At 40.2% G+C, this 19,345-nt stretch overlaps 1 protein-coding gene across 1 annotated transcript; it reads left to right on the top strand.

Annotated features, from left to right (window-relative positions):
* The first annotated feature begins 1,393 nt into the window (after positions 1-1,393).
* On the top strand, positions 1,394-17,835 carry LOC112108104 (myeloid protein 1-like). Its single transcript, XM_026659325.1, has 8 exons — positions 1,394-1,439; positions 3,652-3,748; positions 4,286-4,431; positions 5,068-5,230; positions 14,231-14,283; positions 15,652-15,748; positions 16,942-17,093; positions 17,669-17,835. Exons 1-8 carry the CDS (start codon positions 1,394-1,396, stop codon positions 17,833-17,835), a joined length of 921 nt encoding a protein of 306 aa, XP_026515110.1.
* Positions 17,836-19,345: the final 1,510 nt, after the last annotated feature.

Below are 19,345 nucleotides of genomic sequence, written 5' to 3'. Positions count from 1 at the left end.
CCTATGACTAATAAAACTGTGCCAGTCAATGTGCACCCCTTATATGCTCCTCTTCTACTTTTTATTCATGATGTGCAAATGTCTTTCCTTTCATTACACCATCTCACTACCCAAATGCCCTCTTTGGTGGTCTCTAAAATAAAACCGAGCAGACCATATTTTGCACTTCATTGCCAGTGAAGCCAAGCTAGACCATTTAGTGGAACTACATTATCATCCTGCCAGTTTTGTTTCATGCAGGCAGGATTTTTTAATAGCCTTTCTTTAAAAAAAAAAATGTTGTGGCTTCAAGTATATGTAATTTTCCCTCAGCTGCTAATTACAATTGGTCTCTGACAAGAAAACAGAGAAAGAGTGAACACTGCAAATCAATACAGCACGTTTCTTTCTTAATCCCATAACTACACAAAGCACAAGAACAATCTATTTGATTGCCCTAGTTCCTAGTAACAAGAATGTAAATGGGGAAAAAAATGAATTAGACTTTGACAGAAGTTAAAAGTAAAGTCACAGACTCGGTGAAATAAAATTTATTTACAGCTACTTTCTGAAAACCATTAGCTGATAACTGCTGCCAGGAACCACGATAGAAAATCGCTTCAGCCTGCTCTTCAAACTATCACATACAGGCGATCCCAATACTTCAAACAGTACACTGGGAAAAGAGAAAGCTAATTAATGACCTGATATCACCATGCAACTACTACCAGCTGCTCCACACAATTCACATGCCAGTGCATTACTGGAAAGGATGAACGGCTGATGGGCTGGGATTATGGCATTTTCCCTCTGAAAACTGCAGAATATCTAGGGACTTCTTAAGTGCTAGTTTATACTAATCCACCCAGCATTTAACTTTGCCTGTTATATTCTCTGTGATCCCATTGGTAGAGTCATAAAGAGCACACACATCAAGGGAAGGCAATAGTGGGTATAGGAGCAGCAAAGTAGGAGACACATTCTGGCTGTGCATAAAAGACCCAGAATATTTTATTGAGTTAGGCTCATCTGCTCTACTTCTTGTGGATCCACTGGGTCTAGGGCATGTGTTCTTGGTACCTTTCCCTTTTCTGCACCTCTCTTGGTCTCATCCAATGTTGCTGGGAGGACATGTCATAACTCTAGCTGCTCAAGAGCTGTGCAAGTTTTCAGGCTGTTGTTCCTTGTGGCAAGGGGCTAGTTATTACATTTGCCTTTCACAACTGGACATATCAACGGTCATATTTTTTCTTAACATCACAGTTGCCTAATCTGGGAATACTGCCCTCCATAGTTCTAAACTCTGATTTGCCAGGCACACAGACTAAGCTATTCTAGAACACATAAATAACACACAGACACTGTACATTATAACTTCGACTGGAGCAGAGAACTCTGGTGCGACAGCTGCAACATGTTCCCACTCAAACTGATTGTTTTTGCTGCCTTGGTTTCCATTGGTAAGTTAAGATTACTATTTCATGCCTTGTCTTGAGAGGCTTTTTTCAAACAGACTTTTTAGCAAAAGATTCAATATCAACTACATATTCTTGCATCAAAATCCATCCTGATGTATTTAGTTTCTGAAGAGTTAATGTACCATACGATATTTTAAAAGAACTATTGACTGACAATATATAAAAAACATCCATGTGCATCTATTTGATCAACTATTGGGCATGACTAATATAACTCTTTATGTGGTTTAAAGAAATGCCATGAGAATTGCAAAGTTAAGGTGGTTTTAAATTACTCTTAATAGATCTGAGAACTAGAGTATATACAGCCAACCAAGTTATTAGCTTTGCTTGGTATTTAGAGGAATTTACCATTTGCTGTGCCTTTGTAATACAATTGCTATTGTACTGGAAAAAGTCACATAGAGCATTTAACCTTCAAGATTTGGAGAGATATGACCTAATTCTGTCCTCTCTTACACCAGTGTAACTTTGCGTATAACAACCAGAATGAGATCAGAATCAGGCTCAGAGTCTCTGGCCTTGTCTGCAGTAGGCTTTTTCTTAAGACTTCCTAGTGTTGATTCTACTGGGGCAGCTCTATCAGTGGTGGACTCAGGGGAAGGAGAGTTTGAACCAGACAACAGCTGCTATTGGAATTTTAACCATCCTGTCATCTGGATCCACCAGGAACGAGTTAGATAACAGGCTAGAAGAAGCACTAGCAACTGGTCTACACTATCTGGTTTACTGTTCCTGCCACTAGTGGAAAGAACCATGGGAAATATAAAGAGAAATCTAGCACAGATGATACCTCTTTGTGAAAAATAGAGCTGGGAGAAACCAGAGCCAAAGGAGGTTTTGTGAAGCACTCAAGGGTTTGTTTTAAGGATTTTATTTCCCGTGAAAGAAAATTCTGCCTCTAGCTAGAAATGAACATATTTCAAATTCTACAATGGTTTGACATTCAGGTGCCATGAAAGTCTTAAAACCACCCTGTTTCCACTTAGATTTATATGCTAAATTGAAAGTGAAACAGGTAGAGTGGCCCTTTCTTCCTAAAAATTAACATAATACACGTGGAAAAGAAACCTTTGCTGGATTCGCTCTTACAAGTTTAGCATGAATTGATTTCAGTCTTTCAACTGGTCATCCTATGTCCCACTGAAGTTGAAATTCTGAAGCTGCTGTTACCTTTTCAGAATTTCCCACTTTGGAACATCATGATGACTGAACCTGACACCACCTAGCACACAGGCTCTTCAAGCACTGTCTTGTATGTAAATAATTCTTTCCACACACAGAAAGGGAGTGCATAGTACTCTGGGGAATGCATCTTCTACAGTATTACAGTTTCCAAGTGACAGTCCCTAATCTTCTGAATTATGGGTTCCGGGTTTTCAGTCTCTAAATAAAGAACTGAGTAAGGCCTATATAATAGCAATGCAAACAATACAATTGATATAAGTATCTACTGATGAATATAGATCTTTCCTAGATTAGGAGATTTTAGGAGCAGGGCCCTTTGTTCCTACATGTCTGTCAAATTTCCACCACTCTTTGGTAATTTTCATTTATCAACACACAAAAACAAGTAAAGGAGGCAACAGGTTCACTTTTCCTCAATACACCCAAGTAATTTACTTTTCTTTTTAGCCTGGCACAGAACCTGATCAAGAGTCTATTGAAGTCCATGAATGGGCTCCAGGGAAGTTTAGATGAAGGCTGTATAGAAGCAGGGACTTGCAGCTGCTCACTTCTGACCTATCATTAAGGGAACTCTTGCAAGCTGCAAATCCCCAGCTCCGCGGGTCAACTGTGTTGAGCGTCAGGGCTAGGAAAGCTGGAAAAGCAGAAAAGTTATTTATGTGGGTTCTCCTGCTGCCATCAGACAGCTTCTCAATTTGCAGCAACAGAGGAATATACTTTTGTTTTTTGACTCCCACATTGAGCTAAGCTGACATCTGAATTGGTCAAAAAACCCACCAATCTGCTTACATTAAAACAATTACATGCAGAACCATTAGTTTTTTGGGACTCACACAAGCACTATGTATCAGAAAGTGACACATTTAACACAGATTACCAATTAAATTTAATGTCCACCTATATTATCCCCATTAGTTGCACAGCAATCATTTTATAGATAATACTTCTGTCCTGTTTAAGGCTAAAAAAAATTCCTTCACTTCTGTATATTCCATTTCTTTTTCAGGTGCTGCAGGACCATGGGGAATGATATGTGCTGGAAATCCTTCAAACAAAATAAGGGGCTGTGACAGATTTGGCTGTGGACATTACGGAACTTCAATGTAGTATGCTGAGAACAATTTTGTGTGTGGAACAGGTGTTTTGGGTTTTTTCATTGCTGTTGCTAAAATAATGAAATGTTCACTAAAAACAAAAATTCTGAGTTCAGACATCATTTATAGTATCCATTTCCAACACAGGAAAACATTTCTGTTTCTCAGGTTGCTGTTGCTCTGCATGGGAGGTGGAGGGGCAGGGCGAATATTTTCTTTTTGTATATTTGAAATGCTGGTATATTCCAAGAAAACTTAAAAAGTATAGAAGATTTGAATTTTTTTTCAGTAATTTTCTTAAAAAATGAAATGAATTTTTAACCAGCTCGGTTTAAGAATTGAGAGATTTACAATTACTACAACTGGAATGAAACCTCAATGATTTCTACCTCCATTGCAGAAATACAAATCAGAAACACAACAAAGCTAACAATGGTAGCCATAGCTCCTTTGTTGCTCTAATAATCTACATGGTGTATCTAGTATCAGGCTTTAATTCTGATGAATATGTAAATCAGCATTGTCTCATTACTTGCACATTTTTAGAATTGGCAGAAGGCACCTAGGGGTGGACGTAATATGCAAAGACGGATCAACAGTGTATGCTCCTTTTAGTGGCACTATTGAGAGACGAGTAAACCCCAATAGAAGGAATAATGCCATTAATAATGGCATCCAACTTCGTGGATCAGGTAACTGAACATCGATAAATCTCTGATAAACTTTAAATATTAGTCATTAAATAAGTTCACCTTCCATTCTTAACCAACTGGAGAGCTATGGAAGATGCACAACCTAAACAAAGTTAAGCAAAGCATAACTGTATAGAGTAGGCCAAGGCCCGTGTTTCTCTCAGAACGGTCTGTTCCTGTATTTGAATCCAAGTACAATTCATTCACTCTTTGAAACCTAACAGGCCAAGGTCTCCATCAACAGACCAGCAGCACTCTCCTTTGCCCTATACCTCTCCACCCACTTAGATAATGGGAGAAAAATGAGGATCTGGAGTGAGGAAAAGAGGAAAAATTGGAGGAGGGAGTATTAAAAGAGGGAGCTTGAAATATACCATAGCTTGGGACTAGAAAAAAAAATCTTCACTTCTTCTCCCCCACCATGCCCAAAAAGCCCTGGTAATCCCAATTTCATGAATGCTGCTGGCTGGACTGCACAAGTGCTGCCAGCACTGCTAGCACCAATGGCAGTACGAGATTGGAAGATAATCCAAAAATTGCCATAGTACAACCAGTCAAGGAGATCAGATGATGATCAACTTTGATGTTTTCTTTGCCCTCCCTAAAACTTTTTGTTTTTCCTCTCCTCTCCTCAAGGTTTCTGCATACATATGTTCTACATCAGCCCGGTTACATACAGAGGTCGGATCAAGAAGGGGCAAAAAATTGGAGTAATGCTGCCAATGCAAAGCATATATCCTGGTATAACATCTCATGTTCACGTCCAGAACTGTGACCGCTCAAATCCCACTCGCAATTTATAATCGGAAACGTACATTAAATGGAAATGTACAAAGTCCCAAGTAAAATTACTTTCCCACCTCCCCAGACAGGCTACATTACAAAAGTATAGTGCATGGGAAACAAAAAGATGTTTTAGACATACAGCAAAAGAGAAATGTATATGTCAGTCACAGTAGCCATGTGTCTATCAGCTTGGCATGCTGGTGCTTATGATACTATAATCTCATGCTCTGCAATAAACTATGCCAGAAATACCAACCTGTCCATTGCAACCTTTTTTGATACGAATACTCGTTTTAATGTTGTATCTTTGTCTAATACCTAAACTACGATTTCTTCATTACATGCAGGGACTCTTGGTGTGAACTCTTTAAGAAGAGAAGTGCTCTCTCTTTTTGCATTTCTAAATGAGTCCAGGTAATAAGAGAAGCAGGACAACCTCTTTATTCAGCTGAAAGGCAGAGAGATTTGTAGAGTCTAAGAGGACTGCTTATCCATAATGGGAACAGAGGGGTAATATTTCTATTATCTTTTCATTGTAACTGAAGTTTATAGAGTAGCCCATAAAAATCACTTACACTCCAAGCCAGGCAGACAGGATTTATATCCTGTGTGTTCTAGTGGTTCTCCCCTATGCTTTAAAAGGATGCATTTTCCTTCACCTAATTAGATCAAGGCTAGGTTAGGTATGTCTACACGTGCTGCAATTACACTCACACTCTCCTCACCTTACCTTCACTCCACACCTGGTCATCCCACCTCTCCTCTCCTGCCCTGTCCCACTCAGCCCCCTCCCTTTCCCTTTAGCTGACCCCTTCCTAAGTAACCTCCCGCCAACACACCCCAATACCACATCAACAACAAGTTCTCTGACTTCTTTCCCAGGCTGCAAGCAGCTTCTGTCAAACTACCATGTGTTTCTTTCATTTCTTCTGCTCTAGAGAAGCAACAACCACCTCTTGCATTGACTAGCTCAGGGAAGGTTAGAGAACGTGCTCTCACACGTGCTTTTCTACTTGTCATTCATCGATCTCAAAGCACCTGAGCCTTCTTTGTGCTTTCATTATCTCCATTTCACAGACAGGGAACATGCAGCCTAGAATGGGGAAGTGATTTTCCCAAGCTAACAGTTGGAGCAGTTTACAATCAATATTTGCATCAGAATAGGCCTTTGCCTTCTGATTATACTTCCCTGAGAACAATGATAAAGCCAAATACTTACAATTCCAAAACAAATTATAGCTTCAAAGTGACTTGTGACCAAATCTAGAGGCTGGAAAACTGATCAACTAGGGAAGCCTACTGGTTCTTAGTGAAAACCACAATACAAGCAATTGGTGTAACTATCCAAGCTTTTTGGATACAGCTTATTTAGTCCTATATTGGAGTTAAATTTCATTTATCAGAGGGGTAGCCGTGTTTGTTGCTTTTTACAGATCCAGACTAAGAGTCCTGTGGCACCTTAAAGACTAACAGACGTATTGGAGCATAAGCTTTCGTGGGTGAATGCCCACTTCGTCAGACCAGTGGGCATTCACCCACGAAAGCTTATGCTCCGATACATCTGTTAGTCTTTAAGGTGCCACAGGACTCTTTGTTGCAAATTTCATTTAGTTTAGTTTTATTTTTGTTGGATTTTGAGTTTTATTTTTTCTTATTGTTTCTCCTTCTGTATTTTATCATTCTAATAAATCCTAATATATGAAACAGAATTCACTAAATCTTGTTCTAGTAGTCATACACATGGTTAGAAATTGAGCCCTAATTTTTTTTTTTTTTTTTTTTTTAATGAAACCAATTCACTTTTAAGGTACAGAACTGAAAATTTACACTGTGCTATCTGTGCGGGGGTGCACTTAATCCTTCTATAAAATCTATTGCTAGAGATAATAAGGATCCTACTGTGTAATTACTAAAGACAGAAGCCTTCACAACATCCCTTTTCATGGGAATCAGCTTTTTAAATTCTTAAACCAGGTTAGGAAAGCATTGAATACAGCTCAGAAGAAAAGTAGTGCTCAGAATCAGTTTCTGTGCCACACTAAACACATTTGACTTACTATCATGAGGTAAAAATCAATACACGCTTCAAAATGTTTAAATCTCCACAGAAGATGTAATTTGTTAAATAACCTCACAAACACTAGAGGCTTGTTATTAGGAAATCAAATCAAATACCTTCAGTGAAGTGGATGCGTAGGTCTTGGGAAGTTATGTTGCATCTAGTAGAGAATAAGGTAAACTCTTATGAATGGCTGTGAAGAAGGACCTCATTGGCCAGATCCTCAGGTGCTGTAAATTGGTGTTGATCTACTGACTATCCACATATGTAAAGAAGGATCTCAAAAAAATTCCTCTCTGGGCTGAAATCAAAGCAGCAGGATGGCATTCTAGTCACATTATGTAGTATAGATTGTCTGGTGTGACTCTGATGAGCTATGCTAATATAGACCAGCTGAATGTCTAGCCTATAACTAATAAAACTGCCAGTCAGTGTGCACCCCTTACACGCTCCTCGTCTACTCCTTTTATTTATGATTAGCAAAGGCCATTACACGATCTCACTGCCCTCTTTGATGGTCTCTAAGATAAAATAGCACAGACCATATTTTGCACTTCATTGCCAACGAAGTCAAGCTAGACCATTTAGTGAAACTACATTGCTATCCTGCCAGTTTTGTTTCATGCAGATAACCCACACACCTCCTGGGTGTGGTGTTCTGTCCCATCTAGTGGTATCGAGACCACTTAGAGAGAGAGATTAATGAGTCTGCGCTACAGCCTTAGCTAAGAGGCATATGACTTTTAGTGCATGTAGTAGAAGCTCATGCACTAAGCTCCAGAGGTCCCAGCTTCAATCCTGCCCTCCTACGACGGGGTCTGTCAGTGTTACACAGGCAGGGTATTTTTTATTAGGTCTTTCTTTAAAAATGTTGTGGCTTCAAGTATATGTAATTTTCCCTCAGCTATTAATTACAATTGGTCTCTGAAAAGAAAACAAAGAGACAACACTGCAAATGAATACAGCACATTTCTTTCTGAATACCACAACTACAAAAGCCCAGTAACAATCTATTTTATTGCCCTAGTAACAAGAATGAAAATGAAAAAGAGAAGCTAACAAAGTGACAGGCTGAAAAAAAATTAGTTAGGGCTACTTTTTGAAAACCACTAGCAGATGGTTGCTGCCATGGAACAACGTAGAACAATAGCTTGAGCCCTGCTCTTCCAACAAACACATATAGGTGATCCCTAGGCTCCAAGCACTGCATTGGAAAGAGGAAATATTACCTGATATCACCATGCAGCCACCACCAGCTGCTCCACACAGTATACTTGTCAGTGCCACTGCAACACTGAAAAGGAAGAACACCTGGCAGGCCGGGATAATGGCATTTTCCCTCTGAAAGCCTCAGAATATCTATGGAATTTTTAAGTGCAAGTTTATACTAATCCACCCAGCATTTAACTTTGCCTGTTACATTCTCTGTGATCCCATTGGAAGAGTTACAATGAGCACACACATCAAGGGAAGGCAATAGTGGGTATAGGAGCAGCAAAGCAAGAGAGACATATTGGTTGTGCATAAAAGACCCAGGATACATTATTGGGTTTGACTCATCTGATCTACTTCTTGCAGATCCTCAGGCCTTAGGCACTATATTCTTGGTACCCTTCCCTTTTCTGCACCTCTCTTGATCCTATCCATTGTAGCTGGGAGGACATGTCGCAATTGCAGGTGCTCAAGAGCTGTGCAATTTTTCAGGCCGTTGTTCCAGTTCCGTCTGATTTTATGTTGCAAGGGGCTTATTGCATGTTCCTTTCACAACTGGACATATCAACAGTTGTATTTTCTCTTAACATCCCAGTTTCTTAATTTGAGAATTGCTTTACATAGTTTCAAAGCTCTACTCATGTGTGAATGGGTAGGCAGACAGATTTAACCTTTCTAGAACACAAACAGCAAAAGACACACAGTATATTATAATGCTGATTTTATGAGAGAATTCTGCTAAAACAGCTGCAAAATGTTCACACACATACTGACTGTTTTTTGGCTAGGTTCCCATTGGTAAGTTGACTATTTAATGTATTTTCATGAGGGTTTAACAGACTTTTTAGCAGAAGCTTAAATATCAGCTAAATATTCTTGCAGCAAAATCCATCCTGATGTATTTAGTTTATGAAGAGTTAATGTAAAATACAATATTTTAAAAGACCTATTAACTGACAAAATATAAAGCATCCATGTGCATATATTTTATCAACTATTTGGCATGACTAATATAACTCATGTGGTTTAAAGAAATGCCATGAGAATTGCAAAGTTAAGGTTGTTTTAAATTACTCTTAATAGGTCTGAAAACTAGAGTATATATAGCCAACCAAGTCATTAGCTTTGCATCTAGAGGATAACTCGGGCGGGCGTCTGTGTACTGGGAGGGATATTTGGGCTCAGTCCCTGAAAGTATAATCTAAAGAGGTTAACGAAGTTCCAAATGAAGCCATTTTAAATCAGTATTGGGAAACAGAACAGGACCTTGTCTTCTGCTTATCCATGAGTGATAACAGTGAGGTTTGAAGATACTTTGAAGATACATGCTACAGAACTGCCAATAGTGACTTGCAACCAAATCTATCCGCTAGCACAGCCTGCTGGTTTGTAGTGAGACTACAAGAAATTGTTAGTAAAGCTATACACGTTTTTCAGACAAAGCTTATTCAGTTCTGTATTTTAGATCAATACATCTAGTTTATTCTTAATTCGTTGTTATTTCTCTTTCAGTATTTTATCATTCTAGTAAATCCTAATACATAAAACAGAAACCGCGGACTTATTCTAGTGGTCATACACAATTGCACACTGAGCTCTAGTTACCTGTTCTATGGTTAGCCAACACACTTTTCAGGTACAGTCACAGAACTGAAAACTGCATTATGCTCTCTGTGCAAAGGGGCTGCATACCCTTCTATACAATGACTCACTAAACAATTTGGTTCCTACTAAGTAAATACTAAAGATAGTAGCTGCCTTCACACTATCCATTGTCATGAGAATCCCAGTAGACTGTCAATGGGATTTTGGCTCCTAACTGCCTAAATCACTTTTGAAAATGAGATTCAGGATCCTAAATCAGTAAGGCAGCTGAGCACAGCATTCAGAGTCTGTATCCATACGCCTTCCACATGCCTCTGTTATGCAAGCTGAGCAACTATATTTACCTTCATTGCACTATGGGTATGTATTTAGGCACCTAATTCCCACTGAAATCTACGGCAGCTAAGGGCCTAAATACTTTAAGGATCTGCACCCAGCTCATTACCCCATTTCTCTTTGGTTGTCTCTAAGATTAAATATTGAAGATCATATTGTGGACTTCATTGCCAATGAAGTCAAGCTAGTCCATTCAGTGTGACTAGACTGCCATTGTATAAGTTTTGTTTCAGACTGGTGGAGAATTTTTTGAGCTCCTGTATATTATATAAATACAAGACTTTTTAATTTTCCATCAGCTACTAATTACAGTTGGTCTCAAAAGATGACTGCTAAATGGATACAACGCTGCAAGTAAATGCAGTACATTTCTTTCTCTCATAACTATAGAATCATAGAATCATAGAATATCAGGGTTGGAAGGGACCTCAGGAGGTCATCTAGTCCAACCCCCTGCTCAAAGCAGGACCAATTCCCAACTAAATCATCCCAGCCAGGGCTTTGTCAAGCCTGACCTTAAAAATCTCCAAAGAAGGAGACTCCACCACCTCCCTAGGTAACGCATTCCAGTGCTTCACCACCCTCCTAGTGAAAAAGTTTTTCCTAATATCCAACCTAGACCTCCCCCACTGCAACTTGGGACCATTGCTCCTTGTTCTGTCATCTGCCACCACTGAGAACAGCCGAGCTCCATCCTCTTTGGAACCCCCCTTCAGGTAGTTGAAAGCAGCTATCAAATCCCCCCTCATTCTTCTCTTCTGGAGACTAAACAATCTCAGTTCCCTCAGCCTCTCCTCATAAGTCATGTGCTCCAGACCCCTAATCATTTTAGTTGCCCTCCGCTGGACTTTTTCCAATTTTTCCACATCTTTCTTGTAGTATGGGGCCCAAAACTGGACACAGTATTCCAGATGAGGCCTCACCAATGTCGACTAAAGGGGTACGATCACGTTCCTCGATCTGCTGGCAATGCCCCTACTTATACAGCCCAAAATGCCATTAGCCTTCTTGGCAACAAGAGCACACTGTTGACTCATATCCAGCTTCTCGTCCACTGTGACCCCTAGGTCCTTTTCTGCAGAACTGCTACCCAGCCATTCGGTCCCTAGTCTGTAGCAGTGCATGGGATTCTTCCGTCCTAAGTGCAGGACTCTACACTTGTCCTTGTTGAACCTCATCAGGTTTTTTTTGGCCCAATCCTCTAATTTGTCTAGGTCCCTCTGTATCCGATCCCTACCCTCTAGTGTATCTACCACGCCTCCCAGTTTAGTGTCATCTGCAAACTTGCTGAGAGTGCAGTCCACACCATCCTTCAGATCATTAATAAAGATATTAAACAAAACCGGCCCCAGGACCGACCCTTGGGGCACTCCGCTTGAAACCGGCTGCCAACTAGACATGGAGCCATTGATCACTACCCGTTGAGCCCGACGATCTAGCCAGCTTTCTATCCACCTTACAGTCCATTCATCCAGCCCATACTTCTTTAACTTGGCGGCAAGAATACTGTGGGAGACCGTATCAAAAGCTTTGCTAAAGTCAAGGAATAACACATCCACCGCTTTCCCCTCATCCACAGAGCCAGTTATCTCATCATAGAAGGCAATTAGGTTAGTCAGGCATGACTTCCCCTTGGTGAATCCATGCTGACTGTTCCTGATCACTTTCTTCTCCTCTAAGTGTTTCATAATTGATTCCTTGAGGACCTGTTCCATGATTTTTCCAGGGACTGAGGAGGACTGGCCTGTAGTTCCCTGGATCCTCCTTCTTCCCTTTTTTAAAGATGGGCACTACATTAGCCTTTTTCCAGTCATCCGGGACCTCCCCCGATCGCCATGAGTTTTCAAAAATAATGGCTAATGGCTCTGCAATCTCATCCGCCAATTCCTTTAGCACCCTTGGATGCAAGTCCAGTTTTTCTAAATAGTCCTGAACCACTTCTTTCTCCACAGAGGGCTGGTCACCTTCTCCCCATACTGTGCTGCTCAGTGCAGTAGCCTGGGAGCTGACCTTGTTCGTGAAGACAGAGGCAAAAAAATCATTGAGTACATTAGCTTTTTCCACATCCTCGGTCACTAGGTTGCCTCCCTCATTCAGTAAGGGGCCCACACTTTCCTTGACTTTCTTCTTGTTGCTAACATACCTGAAGAAACCCTTCTTGTTACTCGTAACATCTCTTGCTAGCTGCAACTCCAAGTGTGATTTGGCCTTCCTGATTTCACTCCTGCATGCCTGAGCAATATTTTTATACTCCTCCCTGGTCATTTGTCCAATCTTCCACTTCTTGTAAGCTTCTTTTTTGCATTTAAGATCAGCAAGGATTTCACTGTTTAGCCAAGCTGGTCGCCTGCCATATTTACTATTCTTTCTACACATCGGGATGGTTTGTTCCTGCAAATACAGCCAGCTCTCCTGGACCCCTTTGCCCTTCATGTTATTCTCCCAGGGGATCCTGCCCATCTGTTCCCTGAGGGAGTCAAAGTCTGCTTTTCTGAAGTCCAGGGTCCGTATTCTACTGCTCTCCTTTCTTCCTTGTGTCAGGAACTATACAAAGTTCAAAGCACAATGTATTAATTCTCTTTCACATCATCCTTGGCAGTAGGGAATCAAAGAATGTCAGTTTATCAGAGAAGCTAACTACAAAGTGACAGACTGTAAAATACCATTTTGGGCTACTTCTGAAAGCAACCAGCAGATTACAGCTGCCATAAAATAAGGTAAAACAACAGTTTGAGCCCTGCTCTCCAAAAACCAAATGTTGGTGATCCCTATGCTCCAAGCCCTGCACTGGATCTCTCTAATTTCATGAATGTTAACAGCAAAAGTATGCAGCACAATGAAAGGCTTAAATAACTCAGCCCCAGTATAGCTGAGGGAATACCTATTGACCTACATCCCTACAGACACCAAGAACAGCGGGGTAGGAAATCACCAATATTCCTGAAGTGCAATCCTGACTAATATTGCCTTTTCCATGGAAGGCCTACGACTTCTGGTCCATTGCTTCTTCAGGCACAGATATACTTTCTCACTACAAGACTGATAGCTTGTGTTCATTGTAACTTGCGGACTTGTTGCACATACTGCACAGTACAGAATGCACAATGGCTGGGAACATGGAGGGGAAAGGTAACTATCCCACATCACCATGCAGTCACCACTACCTGCTCCACACAGTTTACATGCTAGAAAACATGAGCAGCTGGCTGAGTGGGATAAGAAGCTGCTGCCACTACAACTGGCATGTCTCCCTCTGAAGCGGCAAAATTTTCATGGAGTTTTTAAGTGTAAGTTGATACTAACTCACCCATCATTAACTTTTTCTTCTATATTATTTGTGACCCTATTCAAAGGATTATAGTGAACACACATTTCAAGCAAAGCCAATAGCAGGTATAGGAGCAGTAAAGACATTGGATATGCATGAAAGACCCGAAGTAATTAATTGGGTTTGGCTCATCTGTTCTATTTCTCATGGACCCTCAGGGCATAGGCACTATTTTCTGAGTTCCACTCCCCTTTCTCCCATCTCTCTTGGCACAATTACAGCACCTCATCAAAAGCTGTGCAATTTCTCAGGCTGTTTCATTTGTCTGATTTTATGTAGCAAGTAGGTAACTATTGCACTTGACTTTCAACAGTTGTATTTTCTGTTAACATCTTAATTGCCTAATCTCTGCCTTACATTGTTTCAATACTCTACTCAAGTCTGATTGGCTGGGAAGGCAAACAGCCTTTCTAGGACACGCAGAGAGACTATACATTATAACTTTGATTTGATAGAGAACTCTGGTGAAACAGGTGCAAAATGCTCACACTCAAACTGATTGTTTTTGCTGGTTTGGTTTCCATTGGTAAGTTAAGATTACTATGTCATATATTTTCTTGATGCTTTTATTTCAAAACAGACTTTTTATAGAAGTGCATCAGGTTTACTATTAACTAAATATTCTTGCAGGAAAATCTATCCTGAAGTATTTATTTTATGAAGAGTTAATGTAAAATACAATGTTTTAAAAATCTATTATCTGAGAAAATAAAAAATGTGTGTCAGTGATATGGAGTTAGTGATTTGACACACTAAGTGGTTTAAAGAATTTAAATTAGTTTTTGAGACATAAGAATACAGGTATATACAACCATCCAAGTTATTAGCTTTGCTTTGTTTCTAGAGGATTTTACCATTATCTTTAATGTATCTTTGTAACATAATAGCTACTCTGTTAGAGAAAATCACACTGAGAAACTCTTGAGATTTAGAGAAATGACACAGTTCTGATCTCACTCCAGTTTAACTTAATTGATTTATAACCAGAATGAGATCAGAATCAGCCCCAAAATCTCTAGCCTCGTCCACACAAGGTCTTTCTGTAAATTTCTTACAGTTGATTTTACTGGTGAACCCATGAGAAATTCCAGTAGTTGAATCAGGGGGGTGCTACTTGTTGGCTAGACCTGCCCAGGGCAAAGTTAGATAACAGGATGGTTAGAACACCAGTGATCAGTCTACACTAGCTGTTTTGCTGTTTCCACTAGTGGTAGTAACTGTAGAAAATTTTAAGAAAAATCTAGCACAGATAAAGTCTCATTGTAAAAACTAGGGTTGAGAGCAAACAGAGCCATAAAATGTTTTGTGAAGCACTTCTCTGAAGGTCAGCATGATGAAAATCCAACATCTATAGCGTCCCCCATTATATACTCTTGTATTTCAGAGCTAAATCAGGTCCTTATATCTTTGATTAACATCAATACATTTCCACTGAAGGCATCTGACCCTTAGCCTAAGTTAATTATTTGTATTGAGGTAGCAGCTAGTAGCCCTAAGTAATGGACCAGGATCCCATTGTACCAGTGCTGTACAAAACAAAAAGTTACTTAGGGAGGCAACAGCGAAGCATGGTAATCTTTTTAGGAGTCTGTAAAGAAACTTCTTGGTGTCATTAGTTATTCTTCTATCTAAAAAATCAAAGTCTTGTCTTCTGAACTATGTATTCCACTTAAGACAAAATACATCACTCTGCTTCCACTAAGTTAAAGAAAGAGCCACTGTTTTGTGCAAGACACACAATGTGTATTGGAAAGTGACACTAACAGATCACTAATGAATTTCAATTTCTTATTTTTAATCAATTATTTGCACAGAAAACATTTAATATGCAACATTCTGTCCTGTACAAAAATAAAAAATGTGCTTACTTTTGTATATTCCATTTCTTCTTAAGTTGCTGCAGGACAATGGGCACAAATCTGTGATGGGAATCCTTTGAACAGCATAAGGGGCTGTGATAAGTATGGCTGTGGATATTATGGAGCCCCAAGGTAGTATAATTTGGACACAGGGTTTTTGGTAATGGCTTTTTTTGGGTTGTTAGTTGTTGCTTAAATAATAAGAATGCTAATAAAGAACAAAATAGACTAGTGAGCTTAGCCATCTTTTCCAAGCATTTAAGGCTTGTGAAGTGTGTCAGAATAACACTGCAAAGCAATTGACTAAACAAGAACAGTGTGAAGGTCCTTCCAACGTGCAGTAGTCCTCATCTGATAGAATGGGAGTAGAAGTTGTCTCCAAGCTCATTCATTCATTGGCTTTCATTGATGAGGCTGTCAAACAATTGTCCCAAAGTACCGTACTTTAGTGCCACTTCAGTTTATTTTTGTGATAGAGACAGGACACTTGCCCACTAGGATCTGGTCTGGAACGACCAGATGATTTCACTTTTCTGTTGACTGTTGCTGTAGATCTGGGGCGGAACTGAACCAGTTAGTAAAAAATGATATGGTCTGTAATCTCACGTCCAACCAGCTGAGTCACCTCAATCTCCCAGCTCATGGGTGAGATGCTCAGACAGTGTAAATCAGGATAGTTTCAATGAAGTTCCTCATTGGATTTACACCAGTGAGAGGTCTCACTTCAAGTGTTCTTTTTAGCCTCATATGTGAGTGGACAGACAGCTAATATCTCTAATTTCATGGTGCTAGCAGCAGAGATGGTCAACTTTCCATAAAATATTTTTGTTTGTTTTAATGAAAGACGTCTTTGCCCCACCCCCAACACTAGCAAAAGAAAATTTCCATTTTGTTCATAGATTCCCCCCCCCGGATTTTCACTGAGAAACAAAATCTCCAAAGTGTGATTTTTTTTGTTTTGTTTTTTTCCAGTTTTGACAGAGGAAAATATTTCAGTTTAGGAGTTTGTTTTTTTGTTTAGAAACCTGGGAAAATTCCACGCACAAAAATTAAGTGAACATTTAAAAAAAAAAAAAAAAAAAAAACCATAATCAAATCCATTTTTGACCAGTTCTGCTTAGCAGTTGAGAGTTTTGCAATAATTAAAACTAGATTGAAACCTCAAACTTTTCTACTTCCATCGCAGAAATACAAATTTTAAGTGCAAATAAGCTAAGGATAGTCCATTTTGCTTTAAAGAATCTACATGGTACATGGTGACCGCTTTAGGGCTGGAGAACATGTCAATAAGTAGTGTCATTACTTACATATGTCCATATTTTCAGAAATGGCGGAAAGCACCTAGCAGTGGACGTTATATGCCATGACGGATCAGGAGTGTATGCTCCTTTTAGTGGCCTGATTGTGAGACGCATTAAGCCCTTTGGAAATAATAATGCCATTGATGATGGAATCTTACTCCGTGAAGTAAAATCAGGTAACTGAGCTACTATAGATAAAAGTCTTTAAATACTGGTCATTACATAATTTTACCTTCCTAGGCAATTGTAGCCCTATGGAAGAAGAACAATCTACACAAAAGTTAAAAGTTAAGCAAAGCGTAACTATAGAGTAGGCCAAGGCCCATGTTTCACTCAGAACTATCTGTTCCTGTATTCAAATCCAAGTACAACTCATTCACTCTTAAAACAGTCCAACGTCTCCATCAACAGGACCAGAATACACCCTTTTCCCCCTATAGCTCTCCACACACTTAGATGATGGAACAAAATGAGGACCTAAAGTAAGGACAACCTTGTAGAAAGGGGAAAGAAGTATGAGAACAAGGAGCTTGAAGTATGCCATGGTTAGTTTAAGGAGAAAAAAATCTTTTCCCCATCCCTCAAAAATACCAGCCCTGAAAATCTTAATTTTATGTATGCTGCTGTCTGGACTGCACCAGTGCTAGTGCATTTTCTTGAAAACTGCCAGAGTAGACATAGCCAAGGGGATCTGATGCTTATCAGAACTTTTATATCTTCCTTAATCTCTCTCCTTTATCCTCCCCTAAAGGTTCTTGCATAAAAATGGCCTTTATCAGGCCTTTGAGAAGCAGAGGCTGGATCAGGAAGGGATCTAAAATTGGAGTAATGATGCCAATGCAGAGTGTGTATCCTGATATGATATCTCATGTTCGCATCCAGAACTGTGACTACTCAAACCCTACTGGCAACTTATAAATGGAAACTTACATGAAATGGAAGTGTACAAAACCGCAAATAAAATCTGAGCAACCAAAAGTGAGGTTTTTTTTTCCCAATCCCCCACCTAAAAATTTAGACCATGGGAAGGAAAAAAGACATTAGCGCACACAGCAGAGTAAACATGTACATAGCGTGTGTAACACGGCCTGTAGCAACTCAAAGAATGTACCATCCTCAGGGCAGACTTAAGAAACAGGGCACATACCCCAAATTGATTGCGAGTTCTATACTTAGGCTACGTCTACACTACCGCTGGATCAACGCTCCGACAATTGATGCACTGGGGGTTTATTTAGAATGTCTAGTAAAGACCCGCTAAATCGATGGCAGAGCGCTCTCTGGTCGACCCCGATACTCCACCCGGAATGAGAAGAGTAAGGTAAGTCAACGGGAAAGTGTCTCCCGTTGACCTAGCGAGGGGTAGACACCACAGTAAGTCGACCTAAGTTATGTGGACTCCAGCTATGTTATTCACGTAGCTGGAGCTGCGTAACTTAGGTTGACTTACCGGGGTAGTGTAGACATCACCTTAGATTTCACCAACCAATTATCAAGTGGAAACACTTCAGGCACTGTAACAGCCTAACCATGGAGTCACAGACAGTCCACTTGTGTACGCCAATCTATCTCACTACCCAGGGGAGCATATTTTTGTGATACATGGCCACTAACACCAAGAATCACAGCAATATTCAGGTTACTCCTAGCTCCAAAGGACCAGTCACTTACCCCAGGTCAATTGCACCTTAGATCTCACATCAAAGACAACGAATATAAAGATTCATTAACTAGGAAAAGTAAATTAGAGTGTTATTTACAAGGTTAAAGCAAGTAAACATATGTACACGAGTTACCATTTAAGTTTCAAAAGGCAATAGAAGCCTCTATATTCAGCAAGCTCTGTATGTCCTTTAGGGCTAACTCAGGATATGTCTACACTACCCGCCGGATAGTGATCGATCTATCAGGGATCGATTTATCACGTCTAATGTAGACACGATAAAATTGATCCCCGATCGCTCTGCCGTCGACTCCGGAACTCCACCGTGGCGAGAGGTGGAAGTGGAGTCGACGGGGGGAGCGGCAGCGGTAAACTCGCCGCCGTCCTCACGGCCAGGTAAGTCGACCTAAGATACACCGACTTCAGCTACACTATTTGCGTAGCTGAAGTTGCGTATCTTAGGTCGACCCCCCCGCTAGTGTAGACCTAGCCTCAGGCTAAGCAACTGGGGATCTCTTGCTTATGCCTAGAAAATCCCCATCCCTGCTTCCTCCGAGTCCAAGCATAGAGATTAATCAGTTTCTTCATGTTAAGGTTTTTTATCTCTCCTGCCACATGCCCTGAGCTGCAAACTCCTGATAGGAGGAATCCACTCATGTGACTCGTCTTCATGGGGGAGGGTAGAACACACATAGTTTGTCCTCTTTAATGCCCCATTATCTACATCCGGTGTCAATGGACCTTTCCTGGTGGGCAGGACATAAC

Source organism: Terrapene carolina, unplaced genomic scaffold, assembly GCF_002925995.2.
Source record: "Terrapene carolina triunguis isolate 2854851 unplaced genomic scaffold, T_m_triunguis-2.0 Scaffold629, whole genome shotgun sequence".
Classification (NCBI taxonomy): Eukaryota; Metazoa; Chordata; order Testudines; family Emydidae; genus Terrapene; species Terrapene triunguis.
Note: the sequence above shows the minus strand (reverse complement) of the source record. Positions and strands in the feature narration are given on the sequence as shown.

Excerpts from the sequence above, each read along its gene's own strand:
- LOC112108104 (XM_026659325.1), top strand. The coding sequence starts at position 1,394 with ATGTTCCCACTCAAACTGATTGTTTTTGCTGCCTTGGTTTCCATTG. Across the intron at positions 3,749-4,285 it reads GGACATTACGGAACTTCAAT|AATTGGCAGAAGGCACCTAG; the intron begins GTAGTATGCTGA and ends GCACATTTTTAG. Across the intron at positions 14,284-15,651 it reads TGCTGGTTTGGTTTCCATTG|TTGCTGCAGGACAATGGGCA; the intron begins GTAAGTTAAGAT and ends TTTCTTCTTAAG.